This window comes from Vulpes vulpes, chromosome X (genome assembly GCF_048418805.1).
Source record: "Vulpes vulpes isolate BD-2025 chromosome X, VulVul3, whole genome shotgun sequence".
Taxonomy (NCBI): Eukaryota; Metazoa; Chordata; class Mammalia; order Carnivora; family Canidae; genus Vulpes; species Vulpes vulpes.
Window position 1 is genome coordinate 119,709,704 of NC_132796.1, and position 17,813 is coordinate 119,727,516.

At 45.3% G+C, this 17,813-nt stretch overlaps 2 protein-coding genes across 4 annotated transcripts in view; one reads left to right on the plus strand and one right to left on the minus strand.

Moving 5' to 3' along the window:
- Positions 1-6,478: 6,478 nt before the first annotated feature.
- The window catches only part of LOC140596087 (synaptonemal complex protein 3-like), a 38,600-nt gene continuing 27,265 nt past the window's right edge, over positions 6,479-17,813 (minus strand). The window contains exons 8-9 of the mRNA XM_072743477.1: positions 10,982-11,053; positions 6,479-6,770 (exon numbers count right to left, since the gene is read on the minus strand). Of these exons, the coding sequence (XP_072599578.1) occupies positions 6,651-6,770; positions 10,982-11,053 (192 nt within the window). The 3' untranslated portion in view covers positions 6,479-6,650. The remainder of the gene's footprint in view (positions 6,771-10,981; positions 11,054-17,813) is intronic.
- Positions 6,767-16,723, plus strand: LOC140596091 (PWWP domain-containing DNA repair factor 4-like). Of its 3 annotated transcripts, none has more exons than XM_072743484.1 (2): positions 6,767-10,334; positions 12,993-16,723. In XM_072743484.1, the coding sequence occupies exon 2, from the start codon at positions 14,308-14,310 to the stop codon at positions 14,995-14,997; it is 690 nt and encodes a 229-aa protein (XP_072599585.1). In that variant the 5' UTR covers positions 6,767-10,334; positions 12,993-14,307; the 3' UTR covers positions 14,998-16,723. The 3 variants fall into 3 exon arrangements, 2 of the variants coding, with proteins under 2 accessions (XP_072599585.1, XP_072599586.1); XR_011998124.1 differs by lacking the exon at positions 12,993-16,723 and adding an exon at positions 12,050-12,067 and having other exon boundaries at positions 10,002-10,334; XM_072743485.1 differs by having other exon boundaries at positions 10,002-10,334; positions 13,424-16,723.

Sequence of the window (17,813 nt, forward strand, 5' to 3'; positions counted from 1 at the left end):
ATAAATAAATAAATCTTTTTTAAAAAACTAGAAAGCACTGATGAAAGAAATGAAAGACGGTATACATACATGGAAAAATTATCCCATACTCATAGACGGGAAGGCTTGGTATTGCTCCAGTCCCCATCACGCCCAAATCAATCTATAGACTCCAAGTTATCCCCGACAAAACCCCAATGCTATTCTTTCTATAGAAATGCTTCTACAAAGCAATCCTACAGATCACATGGATCCACAAAAGTCCGTGAATAGCCAAGTGATTCCAAGAAATAGCACCACCACCACCACCACCAAGCTGGAGCCACAGAGGTCTGTGTCACTGAGGATAATTTGCTAATGTGAAAATGTGACTGGAGGTAATCTCAGTTCACAAGCTTATACTCTCACTCTGGCTTTCTTCATTCTCCTATACATCTGTGCTGTCTCTTGAAACTGTAAGTTGGCATATAAGGCCACTCTTAGTCACTCTAATCATTCTAAAAGCAAATGTGCCACAAGATACTTATAAAGTGCAACTGAAGGGCAGCCTGGATGGCTCAACGGTTTGGTGCTGCCTGTAGCCCAGGGTGTGATCCTGGGGACCCGGGGTCGAGTCCCACGTCGGTCTCCCTGCATGGAGCCTGCTTCTTCCTCTGCCTGTGTCTCTGCCTCTCTCTCTTTCTGTCTCTCATGAATAAATTAAGAGCCTACTTCCAAACAAAATTAAAATAAAATGCAATTGAAAATAGAATTGGCTACTCGCTGTTTAAGAAACTTTGGCAGTACAAAGAAATGTAAATGACGCTGAGAAATGATTTAGACTTCCTACGTTCAAATGATACATTCATCACTGCTCTCCTAAGGAAAACTGACTCAGGAACAAACAGCCATGATTAAACTGTTAGTAAAGGATCAGTCTCCTGCCAATTTCTTGGTAAAATCCCCAATCTACCATTCCCGGTTTTGAAAAACACCCACAAAGCCATGAACGAATCTGAAAAGTAAAAGTACATTTAGCATTTACATTAAAATCAGAACAGTGAGTTCAAAATGGAAAATGCGTGATTTTGATTGCCTAAGTAATTAAAGGCATGACCAAAATGTTTTTAACCTGCATTAAGAAAGAAAAACAACAGTTTTCTACTGCCATGTCCATAGTCCATTTTATGAGACTGTATCGTGTTACCAAATTCGACAGACCTTTGAGAATTGCTCACGCAGCTCTTCAAATGCTCGCATTCTCTGGCTCTCAACAGTTTTGGAGTGTTGTAATAATTCCTGTTGCAGTCGGAATATATTCTACGGACGCAAAAGGGAAAAAGAAAGCTGCGATGACCACTTGTAAAATTTAACCATTGTAAAATTTAACAGCGACAAAACTAGATGAAACTTGAATAGGTTTTCAATGAGCATTTTTAATATCTTCTCTCTTATCACCTAGCTTACGTCCTTTGTGTTTACCAGGAATATACAAAAGCACCACAATCATCTTATCTGCCAGTCACTGAGGAGGAAATTTCCTTTCTTAACAATATTCAAAACATGTATCTTATGTTGATTTCAAAATCCACACGCAGGATCCTTGCGATATCCTTCTGTGATCTTCCTATTCACTTGCCAGTGATCTTGTTACATCCTTACTTAGCCACTCACTTCCGGAGTCACACCTTAGGTCTTGTCAGCCTGATAACTGAAACACCGGCATGATGTTAATAATATCAAAGACGTAGAGAGGAACTGTGTACAGATACTGTTCCGAACCATTTCGATTAAGCTTATTGTAGAGGTGCTCATTTAAATCCAAACAAACAAACAAAAACCCTGCCCCAGCTATAAGTACTCTTCTTATACTCTCTTTCGTAGATGAGGAACCTGAGGCTCAGAGAAAGACAATTTTTCCCTGGGTTCAAAGCTAGAAACTAGAAAATCAGAACTGGGTCCCAAACTTATCGTTCCACTGTCCAGGCTCTTGACCACTGTACTACACTGCTTGTCCATTTTCCCTAGGTTCAACCTCTCTACCTCCCTGCGTGTGTGGCTCACTCCCTTTCATGCTACACACAGCTCAGTACCCTACCAGGATCCCACATCCATTGAAGGGAATGCTTTTCACCATCCCCTGTCTCCACCCCTGGCCTGATTTTTCCCGCTTTCCAGCTAAATCCATGGTCAATGGTCAAACCTCCACCTTTGCTTATATGCCTTGGCCCCTTCTCACTCTGTAGAGGTGCATGGCTAACCTCAGCTCAACCCTGGAAAATCCAACTTGCAGCTGCTCAGACGCACCCACAACCATGAGTACAACTACTCTCATGTAAATTTGTTATTGTTATGACACCCACCCATGTTGGACCGGAATGTGGCCTGGCAGCCATCTCTCCCTTGTCCATTCACTGGCCCACCCTCAAGAAACAGTTCCAGGCCTTCTCCTCTGCCCTCAAAGAGCAACATCTCCACCACCATCCTTATTCCTAAATGTGACATGGGCCAGTCCATTTAGGGTGAACCATGCCCTGAGCTCAGTGATTCGTTTAGGAATGAGCAATCAATTGAAACTAGATGATTGGGAGAGTCCCGGGGACGTTCCTGCCAGACCTATGGGGAAAGCTTATCTCAGTTCACCTGGGGCTGGATCTGGGATTAAAGATGCTATCATGCTGATCCCGTGGAGGCGCCTTTTAGAGGACAGAGGCAGAGCCCGGATGGTACTGCTTCAGCAACCTTTCCCCAGCCTCATCCCGCTACACCTGGTGCAAAACTCCCTCTGGCTTCTTCAGACAGACCAGGACATCCTTCTATGGTACTCTGGGAAGTGCCTGTCACTTGGAACTGCAGGAATCCCAACCGAGAGAGGAGGTAAAGACCAAGGGCTTCTGTGAGTAGGATGTGTGCCTGTACGCCCCTGCATTTCTCCATCATCAGGGCCCAACCACATAGCCAGCAATGAATGGAAACAGGGCTCTGGCTCAAATCTACGGGTCTCAGCTGTGGCCGGGCTCAGCATTCCTGCTTGGCACTTGGTTACAATACATTCACTATAAAGCTGAGCCTGATACCAACAGTGAGTTTTTCTTCTTCTTCCTTGGTTTTCTGTATATCGATAGCCAACTCTTGAAACAAAGTTAGAAACTGCTGAGAGTATTCATGATGAAGCTCCTGCCTGTAAAACATAATAGAGAAGAGTGTCATGACTTTATATGGCTAAGAAAAATGTCAACCCATTCAAAACCAAATTGACTGGACATAAATTATACTATAAAGCGAGAAGGGAATGATCACATTTTCTGATGGAAAACAGCCAACTACAGGGGATGGCTTACCCTCATTGATAACCGTGTATTTACTCTCACTCCTGACTGTCTAGGAGGGATGCTTGTCTTGTATGCCTTGGCTCTTGACAGCTAAGGAAAAAACCAGCCAAGGGGTTATTGCAGTAGATTTCCCCAGAGTTCCAAGTTGTCGTTGTGCCTTTTAAAGAATGTCCTCCTATTTTAATACATCTTTCCAAAAGTCAGTTTCCAGAGCCTGGGAAAAAGTTCGTTTTCTCAGAAGAGATAACTCCTTTCAATATGTTGATGATTCAGAATGACTACCTGGGCCTAGAGCATCAGTGGCAGAGAGGGATTTGGATTAAAGAGCAGAACTCCTCTGGTTTCAGAAGATTGTTAGAGATGATGCAGTTGGCTGGGACAAAACCTGGAGCGGGTTTAGGATGAGACTCGGGCTGAAAGTACACTCAGCTGATGCTGATCGGCTCCCCCGAGCATAGGAACCAAGGGACTTGTTACCACAGAAGTTGGGTGAATCTCAGATCTTGCCAATTCTTGCATTCCTCCAGTAAATTTGAGTGCTTAAGAAACAAATTGATGTAGCTTTAACTGATTTCTTCAAAGGGAAAGACTTTTCCCCCAGCCACCCTAGCCCTGCTCCCTTCATCCTGCAAGGGAGGATGTCTGGAGACCCCAGCCCTGGGCTCTCATGCAGCGACAGGCTCTTCCCCAACATGTTGCCTCACCCCTGTCTCTAAGGTGGTTTTCCCATTTGAGAGTTTGGAGTTAAGGAGACTTAAAATACCTTGTACCTGCTTTGACAAACAGGGCCGTGGGATCTCTCTTCATGTTCTGTGTTTTAATGCTTGTGTACATGTTAATATGAAAATAAAGCATTTGCCGTGTGTAAAAAAAAAAAAAAACCAAGGGCCCTGTGATCAAGGTGAACAGCAAGGAGCACTATGCCTCGAATGCGGTTTCCGAGGCCCTGATCCGAGAGGTGGCCAATAGTGTCGGGTCCCCCTGCAGGATCTCATGGTGTGGAATGACTCTCCCTGTGGGACCACCATTGGACCTATCTTGGCTTCTAGGCTGGGCCTGTGGGTTCTGGAATTAGGCAGCCCCCAGCTGGCCATGCACTCTATCCGGGAAACCGCCTGCACCTCAGGAGTCCTCCAGACCACCAGCCTCTTCAAGGGCTTCTTTGAGCTGTTCCCTTCTCTGAGCCATAACCTCTTAGTGGATTGAGGCCACTTGGAAAGACTTCTCTTACACTTGAGAAGTTGTCAGCTGAGCTGAAGCTGGATTATTAAAGTGGATTTTTCACTCAAAAAAAAACTGCAAGATATCCTAAAGATGGGAGAAAACATTGTCAAATCATATGTCTTTTTAAAAAAGATGTTCTTTATTTATTCATGAGAATACACAGAGAGGAGAGAGAGAGAGGCAGAGACACAGGCAGAGGGACAAGCAGGTTCCATGCAGGGAGCCTGATGTGGGACTCGATCCTAGGTCTCCAGGATCATGCCCAGGGCTGAAGTTGGCGCTAAACCGCTCAGCCACCCGGGCTGCCCATATGATTTTTTAAAAGGAATTATGTGTATTTATTCATGAGAGTCACGGAGAGAAAGAGGGAGGCAGAGACACAGGCAGAGGGTGAAGCAGGCTCCATGCAGGGATCTTGACGTGGGACTCCATCCCAGGACCCCAGGATCATGCCCTGGGCCAAAGGCAGGCACCAAACCGCTGAGCCACCCAGGGTTCTCCCTGCAAATCATATGTCTAGAGAGAGTCTAGCAACCAGAGTACAGAAAGAACCCTTACAACTCCAACCAAATTTATTTATTTATTTTTTAAATTAATTTTTATTGGTGTTCAATTTACCAACATACAGAAAAACACCCAGTGCTCATCCTGTCAAGTGTCCACCTCAGTGCCCGTCACCCATTCCCCTCCAACACCCGCCCTCCTCCCCTTCCACCACCCCTAGTTCGTTTCCCAGAGTTAGGAGTCTTTATGTTCTGTCCAAATTTAAAAACAAATAAGGATGGGAAAGAGATCTGAGTACATATTTCCTGAAGGAAGATAAACAAATGGCCAAAAGTCACATGGTAATATGCTCAATATTATTAGCCACTAGGAATTGCAAACCAAAGCCTAGCAATAGCTGTTAACGCCCCTAGAATGTCTAACATTAAGGGGATAGAGTTGGTCTTTCAGAAAGCATCTCTGATTTGAAAAGATTGGCCGTGGATGCTTCCCACTATTTTCCCACCCCTAAAACTACATAGGCTACATACATGGAAGCTCTTGGTATGCCTCTTCCTCTCCTCTTCACCAAGAACATTTCGAAAGACTTCATTCAGGTGGCACACAGTTCTATGAAAAGTCCAGCTTGCCCTGCTCTCCTGGATTGCACGTAGAATGAGAGGGCTTTGTCTGGCTCTGGAATCTGGGGTCCAGGGCTGTGCTGGGTCTGTCTGGAACCGTCACCTTGTGAGGGCTGGTTTGGGGCATCACTTGCCAAATCAGCACTCGGAGACATCGTGTCAGTGGTTTGAATTCGGCCATAATGGAACTACTTACAACATGGAAATAGGAAAACCCTGGAGCCCGGAACTGCAATCTCCCCTCCCGAAAGCCTGTTTCCAGCACATCACACTGCCCAGGACTGGCCACAGAAGAATTGCCTGGAGCTCCTTAACAGGAAACAAGAGCTACGTCACAGGACACCTCTGTCCCCTAATGTAGATGACTATGAGAGAGGAAGTGTGCGCTGTGTGCCCTTCTGAGAGGAGCCCTACCTCTGGGCATAGCCTTCATTGGCAGTGTGGTTGCGGCAGTACAAGGTGAGCGCACATCCCAAATGTGAGAGGCTCATCTCTATCTCCCTATTGTCCTCCATCAGGGACATTTCTGGGGACTCGCCTCTCTTCCCAGGAACCACTGGTGTCCTGAAAACCTTGTCAGTACACAGTTATCCAAGGGTACACTGAGGGTCATTTGGTCTTGTTGCAACCCGAGTTTCTAGTTAAGGCAAATGGACCTCTTACATCCAGGGCCTTTGTCCTGACACGTCTTCTCCTCTTGGGTCATTTTTAATTGACTGAGAGTCCTTGAATCCCACCCACACAAACACACACGGCCTCATGTGTCTTGGCACGTTGAAAGGAGGTCCTTAACGGAACCTGGATCCTAAGCGTGTGTGTGTGTGAAGGGAAGACACAAGCTGTTATCTTTCCACTTTATTTCTTCCATAACCCATTTTGCAAATCTCCCCTGCCCTCAATGCCTTTTCTGAGACCATCAGATATTGTCTTCAATGTTTCATTCATTCATTCACTCACAATCTCATTCATTCATTCACTGGATTGGTCAGGGTGTAATTGACAGAGACCACGATCAACGCTCGGCATCTGAGGAGGTATTAGTACTTCCTGGTTTCCAGAGCAAGCGAACATCAGGAAGACCGTTTCTGATGACATTCTGGTTTCCACGACAACTGGGGTAAGCCATTCTTTCCTGGAGACAGAAGAAACATTTAACAAGGATATTTACAGACTGGAGAGATGGAGTAACCGTAGAAACATCGGACTAGTCAGTGTCTGCTATCAATGTGTTAGTTGTGTGTTTGTGTGTTGCCAGTGTGTGGTTTTCAGTTGGACTTGAAGAGCTCTAATCCCTCCTGTTTTATCAGAGTGGATGGCAGCTTCTCTTGGGGCTGGGGAGTTTAGGTGACTGAATAACTCTGTCACACCAGGGCCCCTTTCTGCTGTCCTAAGGTGACACCATTGCCCGAGGGCATTGTTACCTGACTTCTTGAAAGCAGATATCCCCAAATATTCCTCATCATGTACCTCTGCTTGATGAGTGTGAACCCTTAAAGATGTACGTTGACTCACATGCACTGACTTGTAGTCCAGTTATAATGTGTGTGAAATGAGAGAGCAAAAGAAGTAGCAAATGAGGCAAATGGGTAGGATTGGAAGATCTAATGTGACCCTGTGTAGCCTAGGGGATGATATTGTGCTCAGTCTGAGTAGCTGACACACACATGATCTAAGAAACATCTCCACCAGACCGTCGGAGCCCACACTCTGAGGTCTCCTCTTCAGACATCACAGCTTCTCAGAACCACTGTATTCTCCGTTGGGTTCTCTGGAACTACAAGTGCCCACTCTTCCTGTCATGACACTCTTGTGTCATTCCTCAATTGTTCTTTTTTTTTCTTTTTTGATCTCCAAATAACTCAAGCTCTCTTTCATAGAAAAAGGAAGAGAGTGTTGCCCAAAAGTCATGCTGGTCTTCCCTCTTTGCTTTTAGAGCTGTTCTTTTCCCACTGGGCTCTAGCAGTTTTACTATGATGAGCCTAGACCTGTGTGTGTGTGTGTGTGTGTGTGTGTGTGTGTGTGTGTGTGTGTGAATGTTAGAGAGAGAGGAGGAGAGGGAGAGCTGGGAGAGGGAGGGAATATATTATACTTGCAGGTTGGCATATCAATACACCATCTGATATTTTTCTTTATTTTGGAACATTGTTGCCTATTGTTCCTTCACACATTCAGCAGCCCTTCCCTCTTCTTGGACTGCAGTACAGTATATCTTCTGTGGTTAAATATATACATTTTAATAATGAACATTTCCTTTGATCCATAGAAAATCTACCTCAAAGACATTTCCAATGTATTTGCTTTGCTTTCTATGCAATGGTTGGTACTGTTTTGCTTGCCTGCTTTTTGTTCACTTACATCCAGGATTTAATTTCATATCACCTGAGAATCTTTGCAAAGTAAGGTGTCGGTGCCTATGTACACATAAATGTGTCCTCCGTGTAATGTTTTAAAACATTTGAGAAATGATGCCTACCCTCACCACCCACTTCTGTCCCTTTCCTTCCTCTCTTGCCAATTCAACAGTGCCATGACATTTCTGTTTATCATTCTGGACTCTTCTCTTGCATTGACCTGTCTTTTGTATCCAAAGATGAAGTAGACACCGTTGCTCTCATGTGAATGTGTGCCTTAGGGAAAGCGTAATATTTGCGCTTCACTGGTCTCTAGATATGTTTTTTTTGTGGGGGGGGGGGTGAATGAAATTTTTTCCTCTGTCAGCACATGAAGGTCTGCATCAGTCCTTGTGTTGGATGCATAACATGCCCTTATTGGCTTAGATTTTCGGTTTGTTAGTCTATTCCTATGGGTAGCAAGCACCTGGCAGACATCCAATGCCATTATGACAAGCTACGATGCAGTGAGTTGTCTTGTGAATTAGGGCACCTTTTTCTCCTTGTGCCCGACACAGGGAAATTAATAGGTTCTGAAATACACACTTTGTCCACTCGCCTGGATATCAGTTATGATGGAAGTCTCGCCTGCAGGAAAGACCAGGATGCCCTTGACTTTTTCAGTCCTAAGGCTGTGCATGATTTCATGACTGTTAGAGAGGGAAGTGGAGGTCTCCCTGTGGCAGGTAACAGTGACTGCAGGGGTAACAGAGAATCTCTGGAAGAAAATTGGCCTGCTTGATGGGAGAAACCACCTGAGTTTGCTAAAGGAATGGGACAGAAGTCACTCTAGTCTTAAAATAAGGCCCTGAGCGGAACCCTGATGTTTGTGTAGTCCTTTGCACAAGCACTCATGCTTCTGCTCCTCTGGGCAGGTCTAGAGCTCTTGATGGTGTGTGCCTGCAAGCATAGTTGCTGTGGTTCCTTCTTTCTTAAGGGAAAATGGGGAGCATAGTTTGGCAATTTGAATGTATAGGTGTTTTTAGTGTTGTAGCTGATCATTTGTAGGTGGGAAGCAAGCCTAGGTTTTTCAGTTCTTTGATAGAACTGAGGGCGGTTCACGAGTTTTCAGTCTGCGCTACTTGCCATTGAAATGTTTATACAAAAATGGTCCACATTTGCAAATAGGTGTGACCTCTATGAGTTTATGAGGCTAGTGAGCAACATAAGGGAAAGGTCTGAAGATGCGATTCCTACTCAGTTGCTCTACAAATGGAATGTGGTTAAAAACTTTGACATGTGGAAAGTTCATGCTGGATTCATGGGGCAGTGGAAAGGCGTAACAGTAGGCAAGAACGTGTTTTCTCTCTAAGTGAAATTGCATGAAATGTGCCTTTATAGCCAAAAGGGAGAACTCCTAACTCTGGGGAGTGGACCGGTGCAGGAGTCCTATCAATGACAGTGCCTTTGTTTTGACACAACAGGTTCAGAGGATTGTTTTTGTTTTTGCTTGGAAGTGATCACAGCCCTCAACAGGGAAAGGAGTTAAGGAACAAAGCTTCCAAAATCATCCTTCCAAAAGTCATGGCCATTGATTGGAGAAAGAAATATTGGTTGCCACCACGGTCTCTCATTCCTTAGCCAAGGAGCCAACGGACTAGAGTTAACAGCAGGACTTAAAAATTGAAGCTGGGGGATCCCTGGGTGGCGCAGCGGTTTGGCGCCTGCCTTTGACCCAGGGCGCGATCCTGGACACCCAAGATCGAATCCCACGTCGGGCTCCCAGTGCATGGAGCCTGCTTCTACCTCTGCCTGTGTCTCTGCCTCTCTCTCTCTCGGTGTGTGACTATCATAAATAAAAAATAAATAAAATAAAATGGCCAAGTTAAAAAAAATTGAAGCTGGTTCATCTGAGGGTTCTATTTCTTGATGGTCTGGAATTTACCCTGAAGTTACAAATTGTGGAGTTGTTACTTCTATGATTCCCCTTCTGTCTTATTCTATTCATTTTAAATGGGCAGGCATGTTTGGTATGATTGTAAACTAGAATTGTGGATACATGTTCAGTTCCAAGCCCTCCAGGATTGGGGGTCACTTTAATAGTTACTTCAGTGTCATTCATGGTTCTATTTTTAATACTTGTTCCTGGTGTGAAGAAGAGGATCAACATTTACATATAATTCCCTCTCTCTGTCCCTCTTTCTGTCCAACTGCCATGTGTCTGTCTACACACCCACCTGGATGCTCCCTTAGAGGGAGAGAAGAGAGCTGTGCTCCTGTTAGGATTAAAAAATAAGGAAATCATCTGCAACATTATGTGCCAACCCTTAAATGGAAGATGTTTGGACAGTGGGCCAAAGCATATGGTGAGTAGGCCATGGAGGATTTTATATTTCCCTTCAAAACCCTTTCCTTCTGACTGCGTCTCTCAAGGATGCATCGTTTTGGTAACCGGACAAAATGATTGCAATGGATATTTTGGTTGTCCGCTGCAAGCTACTCCATTAAAGTGCTTCGTTGTTGAACAGATATACACAAACGGGAATGGGAGAGAATATTCAAATAGGTGCTATGGTTTTTAAAGCCCTTTCTAATATCTTATAGAAAATAGGTTTAAACAGAATTTAAAAGTGCGAGACTCTATATTTGCAGTTCGCATTCCTTCTGGGTGATCAGCTTACTGATCCTTAACGGTTTTCCTACTTTATAATCGTAAATAGCATTTTAGATTATCCATGTGTATTTCCAAGATAAGGAACTGAGGGAAGCTGGAAAGAACCCCTGCCCTGGCAGCAACAACATTTGCATGCATGTGTGAAGCAGAAAGCATGGATTCCATACATCAATATCAGGCATCCTGCGTCTCTAACCTCATCACTCTGAGTTTGTGTATTACCTGTGAGTGTGTGTGTGTCTTGGGGGTCTGTTTGGAGCTCAGGTGACTCAGGCACTCCTGTTCTGTGTGAGAGACTGGCAGATCCTGCTGCAGGGAGACTGCAGTTGGTTAAGTTACCTGTTTTTCCTTCTCCTCTCTGTTCTGTGTCCTCACCCAACACCCGTGATCTAAGAGCCAGTACACTGAGTTCTGTAAAGCAGAGGACACAATACCTGCCTGATCATACATTCTGGCAAGAAAAGGTTTGTGCAGGCTTGGCCCAAAGTCTGTGTCATTAGTCATCATATGTTTCATATTGTAGCTAGGAGAATGTGTGAACAATGTCCTGCTTACACGCATTTTCTTAGGGAAATAATCTGTTGTAAATCAAAACGTACCATTTGAAACCGATACTGGATGAACTAAAATCTGTAAGCGAACTGTGATACATAACTGAGCAGTATATGTGGAAAAGTAGAACCCATTAACAGGTATTTCTTGACGGGTGGGAAGGGGGATTGAGAGAACAACTGCATTTTCTGCATGACACATCTAAAAGCTTGAAATGTATTTAAATGAAGTTTTTAAATGTCAGGGAAACCGCATTGCAACAAGTGATTCACAAAACTGATGCAAAAAATCAGATTCCCACGAGATAGCGATCCCATACTGCTCTTGAGTGAAGAAATACAGTCCTAGGCAATATGTGCACGCGTGTGTATATGGCGCACTGGGAACGTGCGCTGAACCCTCATACCATCATGTTGACAGTAAGCATCTATAATGTATTGCCCCCCGTGTATACCCCTCTGCATGGTTTTTCTCTTCACAATTTTACGTTAGAAACACCAACACACACTTACATAATAGACACCATTTTTGTTTCACACACACACACACACACACACACACACAACCGCTCCTACTATTAAATCCTTGCATTTAAGACGGACAAAAAGGCTATTATGAAAGCCATAGTCACCATGGTTCTGAAAAAGGAGGAATAGCCTAAACTAAACAGGTTAATGTGGCAATATTTTTGAAATGCAAAAGAAGGAAGCAGAGAGACAGGTCTACATTCCAAATGAGATGTAACTAACATTTCTGTTTCAGAATAGCCTGTATTCCAGAGTTGGGGAAGGGAAAATGATGACTCCATCCCCATTTCATTGGCTTAATTTCCCATCTGGCTTTCCAATTTTCTAGATTAACATTAGAGGTACGAAAAAAAAAAAACATTAGAGGTACGTACATCCTGGGTATCTACATTTGAGGCCATTTGATCCCTGAAAGGACTGTGCACCTCAGAGGCACAGAGCAGAGGAAAGGGTCTGCAGGACAAGCAGTTGGAACGTGTGAACCATCAGTTGCTGCAAATAGACTCATGCCTCCCTCGATCTACGTGGTGTTTTGTAAGATGTTCTTATTTTACTAAACATTTCACTTACAGTCATTTCATGTTGACATTTGGAGTGTGGCTTATTCCGCTTTTCGCTCTACAGCCATCTCTTTCCGAAATGTAGCGCTGGGGGCGGGGAGGGGGGTGAGCAATAGCCTTTTGAGCCACCGTAGTGCAATGCAAAAGGGCAGGTCACAGCCAATGGCCCATGCCTGTAGCAATCCTTATGAAGGATGGCACCAGTAACCACCAGGATGATCTTGGTGAACCTCTGGGTTCTAAGCTCATGCTCTTGAACCCAAGATTGGGCTGCTGGTGTTCAGTATCTATAGGCTGGAGATTGTCCCTGGCTTCCTTGGGTGCACAGGGTGGCATCAGTGCCCCCCAGAAAATAAGGCCCGAGTGAAGCATTCCCCCAGGATGAGCCCCAGGGAGCACAAAAGGCACAAGACGGCTAATAACACAAATGAGATTTGGAATATGACACCCGCCTACCCACACAGATGCTCTTTAATAGGGAGTGGCAACAAGCAGGGCAAGAAGTTGGGTATGGAAGGTTAAAAAACTCCTCAGGTATCTTCTGTATGTTCCCCGATACTTGCCTTGTATTTACCCCCCTATCTGACACACACACTCTTTGTAGTTCTTTGTTTTATCTCCCTTCAATTCTCATTGACCGATGTTCTTCTACGTTCACAAAAGGAATTTTTTCTCCTAATGCTTTTCTTCTCATCCTTTTCCACATTCCAGTGTTCTCCTATACAATCCGTTCCGATCACAAGTCCCCGTGACCCTGGGAGACTCAGGTGAAGAAGGACGGTACACACAAACCGTAAACCCTTTGTGGCCCGAGGCCAAAAGCCATGCTGAAGGACATTATTTTAGGGAAGATGTGCTTTGCCTCTGTGTCTGACGGCCAGACCCTAAACCTCTATTAGTCACCTCTTGAGGGGACACCCAAATCACAATGGATGCTGAGTATGTCCTATGCAATTGGAAAGGCCACTTGTGGCCAGCAAGGGTTTTGTCTAGATTCGGGGTCTCCCCAGGAAATGAGAGGAAAGGAGCACTTTCTCTAGAAGTTGAAATACTCTCAGTAGATGAAAAAATTAAAGTGAAAAGCACAGACGTAAAGATCCTAAACAAGTCTCAGATTGAATCCATTACCTCTTTGCTAACAGCCCATTCGAAGGCCAGTGTCCCAGCAGGACAGGAAGCGCCTTACAGAAATGCTCTTACAGTGGCATTGGAGATTCTGAAGGAGAGAGCAGATGTACGCCCAGCAGGAACATCGGATGATCCAGAGACCACTACAGCGTCCCGAACTGGACCAAGAAAGCGATCTCTTAAAAACTACCGGAAGGCCAAAGGGATCTTACTGAGGAGTCTCAGGAAACACAGAAACCTCAAATCGTGTCTGGTGCGTTCTCAGAGACCTGACGCCCCAGACAGTGGCCAATCACAGGCACACACAACCGTCACTCCCCTTCCAAGGAAAAGGCGAGCAAAGTCCTAACCAAGCTCAAGCAGGCACCCGAACTTACCATCGCTTTCAGAAAATGGTGCTGAGAAAGAGGGCAAGGAAAAGAGGGACACCTCAAGAGTTAGGCCCTCGCATGGCATAGCCAAGGAGGAGGGTACCGGGGCTGAAGATGGAGGCATCCTTCCATCTCCGCCACCAGGTCTCAACCTCACTGTGCCCGAGGAGGCTCTGAAAGAAGAGGCACCTGACACCCACGCACAGACCCCGGCTGCCTCCTCTGAGCGCTCTGCCTCCTCCGGGAATGTTGAGGACCAAGGAGAGGGTCCCTGGGATCCAGGCTTGGAAGGTGTGGCAGCCTCCTCCAGGGCCCCTAAACTGAGACCGCGTTGTTCACTCCGTCTGGCAAACAGGAGAAGGAAGCTACAGGTACAAGAGCTTGAGAAAGGGCTGCAGGAATCTCGACCTTCGGCCAGCTCAAAGGCTGTGAGCCCCACCACTGCTATTAAGAAGGATGTCAGCCAGGAAATGGGACACCTGACCAGCACGGTTTCTCCATAGGAACCTAGTCCCATTGAAGGAGGAATGATGGTCTGGTTTAAATTTCAAAATCACCCCTTTTGGCCAGCGTTGGTAAAGAGCGTCAGCCAAGCAGAGCAGACTGCAAGGGTGCTTTTGATTGAGGCAAACATGCACGCTGAAATGAGTGGCATTCGAGTTCCTCTTCGAAGATTAAAGCCCCTGGAATGCAAAGAGAAAGAAACACTGATGAAGAGAGCCAGGAAAGTGTACGAGCAAAGTGTGAACTGGTGTTTCTCCCTGATTTCTCACTACAGAGAAGGGCTCAGTTTTTGGTCTTTTGCAGGCTCCTTCTTGGACTATTATGCTGCTGACGTCAGTTACCCAGTTCGGAAAGCCATCCAGGATGGGGACCTGGAGGCTGACTTCCCGAAGGTCAATTATGCCGACCTGGAGGATTCTGAGGAGACCTCCATGGGCGGGAAGAGGCCCCGCAAGAAGATTCTCCCTGACCGGATGAGGGCTGCTCGGGACCGAGCCAACCAGAGGCTCGTGGACTTCATCGTGAAAAAGGAAGGGGCCGATCACCACCTTCTGGACATTTTCAAAGGCAAGAAACAGTCCAGGTGGCTGACATTGTTTCTGAATTCCAACGGGTACAATCTCTGCGTTGAAACATACCTGGAGGATGAAGACCAGTTGGATGTTGTGGTGGGACATTTACAAGAAATCTACAAACAGACAGGAAGAGGCTGACTCTGGCAAGGGACGACAAAATCAGTTTTGTTGTGGAAGTTCTTCTGCCAGAAGCAATCATTTGTTCAATTGCTGCACTTGACGGATTAGGTTATAAGGAGGCAGAAGAAAAGTACCTACGGGGCCCACCCGTGCATTACCGGGAAAAAGAGCTGTTTGATAAAAATATCTGAAAGAAAATGCGGAAGAGATCAGCACCAAGGCGCAAGGCTAATAAGTAAGCCCTCCTGTGCCCACACTGCAGCAGGGAGACCTCTCATTGCCCTGTCTGTATGCAATGCGAGATCCTTCCATTCTCTATGCCATGTACATACGTTCTAGAAATTTGAGACCCCGGCAACATGCTGTGTTCATTTTGCATCCATCTGTGTCACTTGTGCGTATCACGGCCACCATCGTTTCTGGTTCCCAAACGCCTCGCAAACTAATTTGATAAAAAAAATACTGCAGACTGTCGTACTTCTCTCTACTTACTTGGATGTGTCATTGTCTAGATGTTTTCATAAGGTTGCTTTGGACAGCACTTCACATTTTAAATACGGGACGCACGACCTCTTATGACGTGAAAGAGCCCTGCTGTCAGACATGAAGCAACAATCGCTTTTAAAATGTAATATGGGTTTTCGCAGAAACATCACATGGATTTCTCACTCTCTCTGTGACACCTCACACAGGTGTAAATGAGTGCATTCGTTCTTAGGATAATTCCTTCAATTTGATCTGCCATGCTTATCTGTGTGGAAGAAAAGCCCTGAGGGGTGAAGCCAACGGCACGGATGTTTGCGATATACTGTCACTACCTTCTCATGGTTCCTGGAAAAGCCGTCTGGAACCCAAAGTTAATGACTGGTCATCTGCATGTAGTCCACATGGGAGTGAACGGCATCTCAACGTGCAGTGAACATTTTGTTGGCCTGGCAAGACTGTGACCTCTACACTTGCCTGAGATTCCACTTAGGGAAGCAGTTCTTGCTCAGTGGCTAAGTGGTTTCCTAAAACAAACAGGCTCCAAGCTGTCTTCCTGACTGATGGGATGCTTTGCATGTAGTGGCTTATTCCCCTGTGGAAGACAACTAGAGTAATCGGACACACAGTTTAGCGATTTTAGACCTAGCTGGAGTCCAGGTTCACTGCTGGGCGCCCATCTAAGTGGCACGCATTGTAGGAGAGCATGCACTTTGTTCCGGAACTGTGTCCCCTAAGATGCAGTCATCTGTCTCCTACCAAGCCAGGGCTCTCTTTTGATTTATTCACTGGCTAGCCCTGACAGGTTCCGACAGTTATATATGCAGGCTGGTAAGTCGTTCCAGGCTGTGTGAGCAATAGATGGACCGGGATCTGGGAGTCAGAAATGAGCTACAGAAAAGCCTCTATTTGGTTACCTGTGGCTGTTGACAGGGTACAATGAAACGTGCATAACTAAAAGATAAACCCTGAAGCCTATGAATTGTTATCTTAACTTGAACGTGGGGATGGTAACATTCGGAAAGTAAGAGTTTTTGAGGAAAAAAATGTTAGAAAAGCTAGTTTGCTTTTAAAATGTGATGTGAAAATGAGCACTATTGGTCTGACATGAACCCGAGTGCATTTCTATTCTTAGAGGGAGTCAACTGTCACTCACAGGCTTATGTTAGTGTTCACACGGTGATGTGATTTCTGTGAATGTGTGTGTAAAATTTGCAAAAGTTAGCTGCTTTTGTTCCCAATAAAACGTTGTACCTTCCTCTTTGAACTTGTGCTTCTTAACACTTTAGATTGTAGAACTACACAGTTGTGTCTAAATACATGCACACATACACCTGTGTGTGTGTGTGTGTGTGTACATACAATATTGGAATTTCAGTGATTTAGTCATCATTTTTAAAGCACATTATGAATTTTCTGTGCATCCTAAATCAATATTCACGTTCATGCTCATTTTGCATAAGTTTAGAAGAGGGCCTTCCAAATTGTGTAAGCTTCAGGCCCAAAAGCACCTTCTTTAGATGCTGCCTGAGAGATGCCAATGAATCCTGAGGCGTTCTGCTTGGAATAATCCACATGACATCCTCATGGTCCTGAAAAGTACTTGGAAGCACACCATCTCATGGTGTCTGTGGACCTTTTACACTGGAACAACACACTCTAGTTCTTCTATGAACATCATGTCTCCCGAGCCAAATCGACCACTCAACTTCATCCTTCTGATATGGCCATATCTGGCTCTACATTCTAATATTTTGTTCACTATCTCATCCTTCCATCCATAATTCATCCACCCACCCACCCATCCATCCATCCACCCATCATCCACTCCTGGCACTGTGAGTCAGTAGATTAAGTAAGATATAGTTGAAGACTCTCATTTCTAAGGTGACTGTGAGGCACTACTTTGCCTTCTTAGTATGAAATTGTTATCGGTATCATGGATTGATGGCCTATATGTGAAACCACAAACCCAGATTAACCCATGCCTGTGAAATTGCGGGTGTCCTTCAGTTTGAGGTGAAGGGGGAGGACCCTCTCCTTCTTTGGGTGTCATGTATGCCTGAGGCATCCACTGAAGAGGACGGACATGCCTAGGACATGCATCTCTTCTCCTCCACAAGGATCCCATGTGAACCAGGATCACATTTGGGGTGTGCAGGCGAATTGGGGGGCTGGCTGTGTAGACTCTGAGATACCTTCCAGCCTGAGCAGTTGTTAAGGGGTTAAAAGTCGCCCTAAACTGGTTCTGTAGCGTGGGCGCACGCACGCGTGTGTCTGTGTATGTGTGTGTGTCTGATGGGCTAGCCTAACCTGTCAGTCACCCTAACCTAGTGGATTAAGGAGGCCTC

Coding starts and splice junctions, on each gene's coding strand:
- LOC140596091 (XM_072743484.1), top strand. CDS start 14,308: ATGATGGTCTGGTTTAAATTTCAAAATCACCCCTTTTGGCCAGCGTTG.